This window comes from Dermacentor andersoni, chromosome 8 (genome assembly GCF_023375885.2).
Source record: "Dermacentor andersoni chromosome 8, qqDerAnde1_hic_scaffold, whole genome shotgun sequence".
Lineage (NCBI taxonomy): Eukaryota > Metazoa > Arthropoda > Arachnida > Ixodida > Ixodidae > Dermacentor > Dermacentor andersoni.
In genome coordinates this window covers 140,374,353-140,384,914 of record NC_092821.1, presented here as the reverse complement: position 1 = coordinate 140,384,914, position 10,562 = coordinate 140,374,353, and the positions used below count along the sequence as shown (strand labels likewise).

The 10,562-nt window shown below is 44.7% G+C and overlaps 1 protein-coding gene across 1 annotated transcript in view; it reads left to right on the top strand.

Moving 5' to 3' along the window:
* The first annotated feature begins 319 nt into the window (after nucleotides 1-319).
* LOC126525823 (multiple inositol polyphosphate phosphatase 1-like) overlaps nucleotides 320-10,562 on the top strand; it is a 47,709-nt gene continuing 37,466 nt past the window's right edge. The window contains exons 1-2 of the mRNA XM_050173781.3: nucleotides 320-476; nucleotides 5,634-5,723. Of these exons, the coding sequence (XP_050029738.2) occupies nucleotides 5,694-5,723 (30 nt within the window). The 5' untranslated portion in view covers nucleotides 320-476; nucleotides 5,634-5,693. The remainder of the gene's footprint in view (nucleotides 477-5,633; nucleotides 5,724-10,562) is intronic.

The window sequence follows — 10,562 nt, the reverse complement described above, 5'->3', positions numbered from 1 at the left end:
CGCGCTAGTTTAGGCGGCACGCCGTCGCCACGGCTGTATGTGAAGACTGGTTTGGGCGGCCGTACGGATCCGCTCGTAGCGGGGTTTCCAAAGTTTTCAGCAGACGACGCGCTTCGCGCTCTATGCGTACTCTTTCCCAGCCAAAGCACGCGCAGACGACTTGACGCCTGCGCATAATCGAACCGTCGGCGAACAAGAAAGAAAAGCGTCTGCCGTTATCCCGCACGGGGCCAGTTGACTGAGCGCCTCTTGCAAAGACCGTCAAGAGAGTGCCTAGTGAAGTTGCGCAGAAGTTTTCTCGGCTTGACTTGCGATTGTGTACCTCGGCGTCCGGTGATTCACAAACCAAAAACAAAACTCGCGAAGTGGTCGTCGAGGAGTCGTGTGGAAGAGGAGACGTCGTCTGCTTGGCAACAAGTTGGATTGCGATGACAACGGGTACTGAACAGCCTTTGTGAAAGCCAACGACTCCAAAGGTAGGCGCAAATCGATCACGTTCGAAGCGTTTCTTCGGGCCGTTCATTGTTGCTTCTCTGAGCAGTAAGCGTAGGAAGAAATACGAAAGAGCTGAGATAAGAAACCATAAAGATTATAATGACGGAGAAATATTATAGTAATCGAGATCACATATACACGCAGAATATACCACCATGTAGGACGAGGCACGTGTCTAACTGTATCCTAGCTGTGTCAAAAGCTTCAAATCGCATACGAAAGCGTGCAGAGGACTGCCTATCTAATGTGCCACTTCGGTTACTATACTATGCGAGAAAACGAGCGTGAAATTTTAAATCGTACAACACGAGCTTTCCCCCTTAAAATATGACAGGCGTTGTGCATACATTACGGTCAATTGTAAAAGAGAACAATCATTTAGGCCTTCCCATTTTTGTAAAACTTTTTTTTTCAGCCTTTCGGGACACAAGTGGCATCATGACGTTATATAAGAAGCATTTTATAAAAGATTATTTCGCAGGCTTTCCCACGGGCGCAATATGATCCCTATAATCAAGGCTGGCGCACTAGCAAGGTATTGTAAGATGTATGTAACGCTGTTCCTTATAAGAGTTGACCATTATCTGCACACGTCTTCCGATTCAACACCACGACCTTTAAACAGTGCACGCGTGGGCCCCGAGATATCGGCGCCGGCTACGTCGACCTTGTTTGTTATTGTTCTTTTTCTTTTATTTTTCTGTGCTCAAGACCTCCCGCACATATTGCTCAAAAATATTGTCGCAATTGCCAGCCAGTTACAAGCCTAGTAACTATCAAGAACGTTCTGTGCTATATGTACCGACTGCTCCTGCCACCGTGCAGAGAAACGAAATATTTAGCAAGGGTCTCCCCAGTGCTCTTACAAAAGCCGTTGGGCCAGTGTTACTTAAACAGCGAGTTCAGTAAGGTTTAAAAAGAAAAGCTACAGCAAACAGCTGTTGTGACGTTGGTATTAACTAATGTGACTGCCAATTAACTCTGACCACGTGGGGTTCTTTGACGTGTGACTAAATCAAAGTGCTCGAGCGTCTTTCTTGCATATCGCCCCCATAGCATGGTGGGCTCTGAAGCCGACCTAAGTCGAACCCGCGACCTCAATCTACTGGGAGATCTCAGAAAAACCCTGAAGAACGTCTCAAATAATATCTTCGAGCAATAGTTTAAAAAAAAGAAGGGGAAACCTCCGAGAATCAATAAGAGCAATCTATCGTGTATACCACATGTTTCTGTAATGACTGGTATCTGCTTGTTAAAGATAGACGATTCGATACAAAATCATATTTGTTAACCAAGCTACACAACAGTGGCGTACATTGTAACTTGAGCGATAACCCTAATACAATGATTAATTAAAGAACACCAATGCACTTAATAATTGTTCACTTTAGACGCTTCAGTCACGAATCTCGTTGGGACGCTGATAAATTTGTCCGAGTCGCAAAATTTTATTCCATTGCAGCGCGGGAAGAAATTCAAGGTGGCATTACGACCGTGTATGCATTTCATAGCGATTGCTCGTAATTACAAAATAATTATAGTCGATTTTCTTTTTCATAAATTTAGTTGAGTCACCGACTCAAGGTACAGGCACACGTGAATTATCTGCTGCAGCCATTACGAGAAAAGAACAAATATTAATTGGCCATTGCCGACGGGACGCTATACATGTCGGACAGCGCGTCGAAAATGTCTTTAGTAAGGCGGTCGTGTGCGGCAATGCAGTGACCACGTGGGGTTATATATTTCTGTATAAGTATATATAGACATATAGAGCCACTTGCTTAAGCAGAGGGTTCAATTTGCCCTCGGCTCAATGGCCGTTTTTTTTGTATATATATACGTCTGTCCGGTGACAGACGTACGTTTCGAAGAGTGAGCTTTCCTCTCCTTTTTTTCTTTTTTTGTCCGCGATAAGCATGGCGTGCGATCGTGGTACACTGGTTAGAGCATGAGGTATACACTGTGCTGGAGGACAGAGGCCCGATCCCACCATTGGTCGGATCAGGCATTACTTTGTAGCATTATAGGCCTCGCTTCACCCACTTGAGAAGTGCTTCTAGCACAGCACTGTAGATGTGTCGAGCTTGCGCGAACTCGTCAAAGTGTGCACGAAATCGCGACAGAAGTACGCACATCACTTCGATAAGTTAGTGTTCAAGGTCACCCGTGAGGAACACGCGCGCAGCTGTCGAAACGTCACAGTTGTCACATTCTAAGCATGCTATGTTGCATACGCACAGAGTTAGCAGTGCCATCTTCTGGCCCTAATGTATTTTCTATATTTTTTTTTCCTTTGCCACGATGGGGATTAGGACTGGCAAAAAGAAACGGTGGGAGAGGCCGCGCAACAAGTCTGTTCATTGTGACTGAACGGGTACGGAACATGTAATCAATCAATCAATCAATCAATCAATCAATCAATCAATCAATCAATCAATCAATCAATCAATCAATCAATCAATCAATCAATCAATCAATCAATCAATCAATCAATCAATCAATCAATAAGCCTTACCAGGACCAATAGAGTAAAAAAAGGCACCTCCGTACTTTTATAGGAGTGGTCCCTGTTGCAAACATCAATCAATCAATCACTCAATCAATCAGCCTTACCGGGACAAATAGAGTACAAAGAGGCACCTCCGTACTGTTATAGGAGTGGTCGCTGTAGCAAACATATGTTCACCTTTCACGGGCACAAACTTAAGGGGGTTGCGCTCTTTGGTCACGTTTGGGCCTTGCGCTAATAAACTCCAATAATAGTCGCCAATTTAAACAAACGCAGTATTCTTGCAGGAAACGTTTACGGTAACGCGCAGAGCACGTTGCGCGGCACGTAAAACATATTAATGAAAGTGCACGCAGAACATGAAGCTTGGGTGGTTTATTCTTTTGCGCGCCAGACCCGTATAGTTACTCAGAACGCCCTTTTTGAAGAGTCATGTCATTTCTTCAGGCAAACAATTCCAGAGTAGCGTAAGTAGCAACATGCCAATATGAGAACAAACAGTAATCTGTCTTTATCTTTGGGAAAACCAGCCAGTACGCAAAGCATGACCTTTTGCTAGAAGCACCAGCTTCGAGATTTACGGACTCAAAATGCGCCATAAGAGCCCAGACGTTTCAGTTAACTTTTCGTGTGTGTGTGTGCTGCCGTTATGCCGCGGAAACATAACTGGAACACCTACGCATTTCGCTCCAAATATTGATCCACATTTTCGGTGGTATAAAACAAAGGCACAGCGTTTAAAACAGTGTCACTATAGTACTGGCTGACTTCATTCACTCCTTGTAAAACGTGCCACGCAAAAGTCAATAACCTAGCGATGGCCAACGTTTCTTGCATGCTGCGCTGTTTCCGTACCTAAAAATTCTGATTTAACACGGAAAAGTTGACGCATTGACCTATATGGTAGCGCTTTCGATACGCTGAAGCGAGTTTTCGGTTGTTGATAGCTTAAGAAACCAATAACCAATAAATTAGTTGATATACTAGTTGCCCTTCATGTCGAATAACATTTCGTCCCCGTCGTCGTCGTCGTTGTTGTTGTTGTTGTTAAATGTGCTCTCGATCGCTAGAGCAAAAAGCGAATTGGTCTTTTCTAATTTTCCCGATTTGAAACCCTGTTCGTGCATTGCTGGGCTATTAAGATATGTTGAGAGAAATCCTGCTAATTCATTATTACTCTGGTAATTAGCGCCCAAATCCTGATGTCCCAAGTTGCTCTGAAGCTTTTTCAGTAAAGAATTTCTTTTCTTTTTTTACCCCGAATCTCCCTTTTCTAGTTATCTCAGACAACCGCTGCAGAAACATGTAGCACGCCTCTATCGCGCTGGCGTATCGCCAACCGACTGCTGGAGCTACGCGTATTGTGTACTTTGAGGATGCGTCCACAATGTTTCTGAGCCCATGAAAACAAGAGATATGGGCCGACGTACTCTCACTTTCTAAACAACGCACGCCCAAATGCGCTTGTTCACAAATGTCAAGGTTAAGAAAGATAAGGATAAAGGGGGGTCGACCACTGATAACGCGTATCGCTACATGCTGATGTAGTTTCGCTGGGGAAGCGTTTGCCACTGTCTTTTACTTGATATTATTGTAAAATGTGAAAAACTGGGGCCCCCGGATCCCCCTGCAGTCGTCGCTGAATATATATATATATATATATATATATATATATATATATATATATATATATATATATATATATATATATATCAACAACACTTGCAAGACGAATCCGAGTGTGATGCTAGCTAATTAAGAAGGTCTAACGAGTTTTCAATAATTCACAAAGCTTCATTAATGTGACCAACTCCGCCCTTTCCCTTTCTTTTTACCTCTCTCCCCTTCTATGTTCCTTATAGCCCATTTTGCGTCACGCCAGTGCAAGGTATATATACCAAACACAGAAACTCGTCTAGCTGACCCATCTATGAACTCATCCTTTCTTTTTCTTTTTTTTTTTTTCCTTATGCAACAGTGCTGTGGAATTCCTTCCCAGAACACATAGTGGCAAACACCGAACGCAAAGAATTCCGCGAGAAACTAAGAATCCGCCACGCAGCCTCAGACGACCCCTGTTCCCCACACTGACTCATCTTAATATCTACCTGCTCTGATTTTTTAAATTTTATTTTCAATGTATTCTCAATTATATCTTCTACTTCCCTGACTGTTATTCTGGCGTAAATTTTTGCATTTTTGTTCGAATAATTGAAGTTTACCATGTCGTTATGTCCCCCCTTATGTAATGTCTTCGGGCCTTCAAGGAGAAACAAATGAAATGAAACTGCGTTGACTTACAAAAAAAATAATAATAAAAAACTCGCATGCACTGTGCTTTATCAGAGCGCCAATAAATAATAATTTGAACGTCAGTGCATTTAGCCGGGTTACTCATCCGCGGCGTAGTTTTAACTGTTCAGGTGCAAGGGCTCAGTTAATTAAGTGACCCGAGAGAGTCCATTCAATTAAATGGCGCGTAGGTGTCCTTATCGCTATCGTTCTGCGTAAATCTCCTTATCACCGCGTTTTGTTCGTCGGCTATAGTGCACGCATATATACATATCGCATTCATTTTTTCCGAAAGATTGATACGTGACCGTCATTGTTCTCGAACGATATACAGCTCGAGCAGAGCCACTGAAGACCCGGACCGATCTGCACGTTTCTTGTTCCCGGCTCCGCGATGAACTGGAAATGGGTCCGCCTTGCCGTGGTAAGTAAAGACGATGCTTGTACAGACGATGTACTTCTTCGTACATTTACGAAAAGAAAAAAGAAAGAAAGAAAGAAAAGGACTCGCAAGTCACCATATTATATACACCTTATGGACTGTACGAGAAACTAAAGAGAAAAAGAAAACTTGTAGTGAGACTGTATTATCAGTGTAAACTAGCTTGGTGTCTTTTGTTTAGCGTCTCTTGACTGGTTAACATCCCTGCCTTCCTTATCTCTCTCTTCAACAAAGATCGGTATACACCCATCTACTTAAGTTGCTTCCCCGATTGATGCACTTCATTTTGCGCCCACCCCAATGAGTGTCCTGTTTAATGCTATCGCATCAAGAAAATAAATTAACAAAAAAGACGATGTGTTTCAAGCCTGAGCGTCATTACAATTTGGGCCAGATTGTACGGACGAATTCGGATTTTGCGAAAGTACGCCGCCGTGTTTATGGACGTCGTGATCGCTATTAATTAACCTGCGTCAAAAATGCCTATCATGTTCTTTAAAAAAAAAAATATTTGGAGGACGCTTAAGCTTCGCCTTTAAGAGTGGAATGCGATAGCATTCAAAGACCCCTGACTGCTTTTCGTGCTTCCCGGCAAATGCAGCTTATGTTACCGTAACGCTTACCGGAAAACGCTGGCGGCGAACTCTATGCACGAAGGCGAGCTTTCTGGTAGAAACGCGGCCTCTTGCGTGGGTCTATCTCCCGTAATTGTTTCGCACTTTTAATACTTCAGTCTGAGAAGAGATAACATAAAAGATGTGCGCTGTCGGTGCTTTTTTTTTCATCAAATTTGTTTTTGGGCCACCGTTCTCAAAATTCCAAGGAATAACTTTTAAAGAATGAAAGACAAGGTATGAGCAACTTTGGTGGTGGAGGAGTGGTTGGGTAAATGTGGTTCGGAGTTGGGTTCGAAATTATTTTCGGCAAAGCGACGTCCGACGCGGGACGCCGGCGCCAACGCCGGGTTTATTCGACACGGGGCCCTTAACGCTGTCGCGTAAATATTTTTTTTTTTTTGAAAGTCTAGCTGACCCCTTCCTGCAGTTAAAAAAGCAGCCGTACGCGAACGTCGAACCCTACCATAGAACGACAACCTCCATATTGACAGCCAGCACTATTAAAGAAATCGTTGTATAGTTCCTATACCTAGTTGTCACCGCATCGACTGCCTTGATATAACTGCAGTTGGTAAAGGGAGAGTAAGTAACATTATTGACTAAACAAGGTGGTCACTGTTACTCGACGGTCTCAGCTACCAACTGCAAGCGTATTTAGCACCACCGGATACAATGTGTCTAGGCCTATAATGCAATTTATCCGACACATTTCATGGACACAAGAAAAGGCAGGTGTTACGGTGAAATACAAGTTTGAACAGTTTCTAGAAATTGTGAATGACATGGGTGATGGCAGCGACATTGAAGGGTAGGTCGTTCCAGTCTTTGGCAGCTCGAGGAAAAAGATGAAGCTTGAAAAGTGACAGTTCGTGTTCGAGGACGAGAAACTTGGAGTTGATGGCTGGTGCGCTGTGACATGCGCGAAGAAGATGGCGTGATGTATAATGTGGGCGGCTTAGCGAGCAGTAGAAAAATTTCTGATAAAGAGAGAGCGTGGCGAAACGACGACGAAAAGCAAGAGATGTCAAGATGGATTCTCCCTTTAAGAGTGAAATGCTGGTGTTATATGAATATGAAGAATAGATGAATCTAGTCGTACGATTCTGAACTGACTAGAGTGCATTGATGACATGTGTTTGATGAGGGTTCCAGATGGCGGCGGCATATTCCAGTTGTGGTCTGACAAATGATTTGCATGCGTGTAGTGTGACGTGCTGTGGAGCATGCCGAAGGTACGTGGCGCCTCATGAACCCAAGGGTCTTGTTCGCTGACGAAATTACGCTCCTCGCACGCGCAGTCCGGGAAAGGTCGTGGGACAGGGTTACGCTTAAGTACTTACAGGTTAGAAATAATTCTACTGGGACGTTTGCAATTGTGTAAGTAGAGAGATAAGGATTACGACGGCGCGAAATCAAAATAAATTTGCACTTGTTAGGGTTCAAGGCCATTTGCCAACGGTGGCACCAGTTCTGCACGTTATTAAGGTAATTCTGGAGAGATGCTTGATCAGAGATGTTAGTCACAGTACGATAAATCACAGAGTCGTCAAGCGAACATGCGAATAGGACAAGATACACGCAACGGAAGATCGTTAATGTATATTAGGAAAAGAACCGGTCCTAAGACTGAGCCTTGACGGACGCCTGAAGTGACAGGGAGGGGCTCGGAGGAGAAGTTATTGACAAGGACGAACTGGGAACGATTAGTAACGAATTCTTTTATCCATTGTACTACGTGAGAATCCAAGTACAATCTGAATAATTTTATTAGCAAGCGGCTATGAGGCACTGCGTCAAAAGCTTTAGAGTAGCCGAAAAACATGGCATCGGTTTTAACGTTGTTATCAAGATTAACGTGCAGATCATTAAGAAAGATAGCTAGCTGTGTTTCACATGAAAGCCCTTTACGAAAATCATGTTGAGAAGGATGAAAGAAGTTTACCGAGTCTAAAAAGTTCATGATATGCGAGGATATGACATGTTCCATGACTTTGCAAGGAACACTAGTTAATGAAATGCAGCGGTAGTTTGAGGGCGAGTCTTTTTGTTACCTGCTTTGAATACTGGAACGAGATCTCCCACTTTCCAATCATCCTGTAAGGCACCTGCAGACAATGATTGCGAGAACAACAAAGTGAAGTATGCCGCGGATATATGCTTAGTATTCATTAGGATCTTTGAGTTAATTTCGTCTACGCCAGAAGAAGTACATAATTTTTTTCGGTGATTGACAGTATACTGTCTATCGAAAATACGATGGGTGGCATATGTGATGTTACGCTAGTAGGTAGTGGCAGTAAGGTAGTGGCAGTACGATGTTACTTAGTAGTATTCTGACATACCTAATAGCGGTTCCGACAAATGCGTTACAGGAAAGAAAATTTGGGTCCCGAGTGAGTTAACTGCGTTTGGATTGATGACCGAGACCCATCAATAACAGTGACTACATTGTTTAGTCAGTAATACGTTGATAACTCTATCGTTACCAAGTGCAGTTGCACCTGCACGAGGTACGCACGTAGTGAATACCGCGACAAGTGTGTGGTAACAACAACGACCTTGTCTTCTAGTAGCGAACAGCAACCAGGATATAACGCAACGCTTCCCTGTAGGTCACCTGTGGCTATACGGGCGTCCCACGATCAATGTGTACGCGTCAGTCATCGGAATAAGCGACAGCGCCACGCCCGATGCCCCTGCGGCTTATAGAAACAGAATATCGACACCCTTTCGCGCTATTGTTACCGGTACAACTTGCGGCGACGATCAATCTCCGACGCGTCGGGACGAAAATAATAGAGAGCTTTAGTTCAGGGGACGCAAGCGGCTTGCGTACGCAAGAACTAGGGCCGACGGTACTGCGCACAAAACCCCTTAAACTTCGTAAAGTAGTGCCACGCTTTGAAGAATGCCGCCTCCTCCTCGCGCGCTCTGGCCGAGGCCGCGCCGCATCGCTATTGGCCTAATAGCATCACGTGGGCCCTCGCGCCGCGCATCAGCGCCATTTTTGCTCGAGAATCGTCTACGGAGTGGCGAGGAGCGCATGTTGGCGCCGTTGCTACGCTCGAGCAATGTAGGCGGCGCCACGGTCGAGGAGAGAGCGTGAAAGAGAGAGACGAGGAGGAGTGAAGGCGGCGGAGGAGAGTGTCACTACTTTGCGAAGTTTAAGGGGTTTTAACTGCGCATGCGCAGACTCAGACGTAGAGGTCTGCGCGTGCGCAGTACCGTCGCCCCTAGTTCTTGCGTAAGCAAGCCGCTTGCGTCCCCTGAACTAAATCTCTCTGATTTCGTTACCCGCCGTGGTAGCTCGGTGGTCATGGTGTCGTGCTACTCAGCACGAGGCCGAGGGTTCGAGTCCCGGCGGCGGCCCTATAGTTTTGAGAACGAGTAACAACGCAAACGACGGGACGCTCGTGAGGTAGACGAAGCGCTGTCTCGGTCAAGCTGCCTCAGTATTCAGGCGTGTACACAACCGCCGCCGCCTCCCGAGTTATAACAATTTATTGCAGTTTTGAAAGAACACTGTATCAGCCTAAACTGTAGCGTAGTGTTTTCATTTAGTGTCTCTTCAATGAAGATCGGTATACACTTACGTCTTTGGCGCGCTTTGTTTCTCGCCCACCCTAAAAACTAAGGCCGATGAGTGTCCTGTTCAATGTTATCGCATAAATGAGAGAGAGAGAGAGAGAGAGACGATGACACCGTACTTGACGGCGAAATGCGAAAACGCCCCTTTACTCATATATATATATATATATATATATATATATATATATATATATATATATATATATATATATATATATATATATATATATATATATATATATATATATATATATATATATATAACAGTTCTCAGAGCGACTGCAGATCGCTCCCGTTTGCATATCCGCCCCAACGCCCCATCCGCCTGCGTTTCCCCGAATACCGGACAAGCTAAACCTCTCGAATGACTCCTACCCCCGGTCACTTAAGCACTCTGGCCGGACATTCGGACTGGAAATTCGGGTGAGATGTAAGTCGCCAGCTGCACGCAGTGCCAACGTCGGAAATGTCCAACCACTGCCCCATCTGGTGTGTGTCCTTCAGGCTTCAACGTATGCCACCTCCCAGCTTGCCCTTTCAGCAAGTGGGAATTGATTTCTCAGGCCCTTTTCCTCAGCCATCCAAGGGGAACCGCTGGATAATTGTCTGCGCCGAC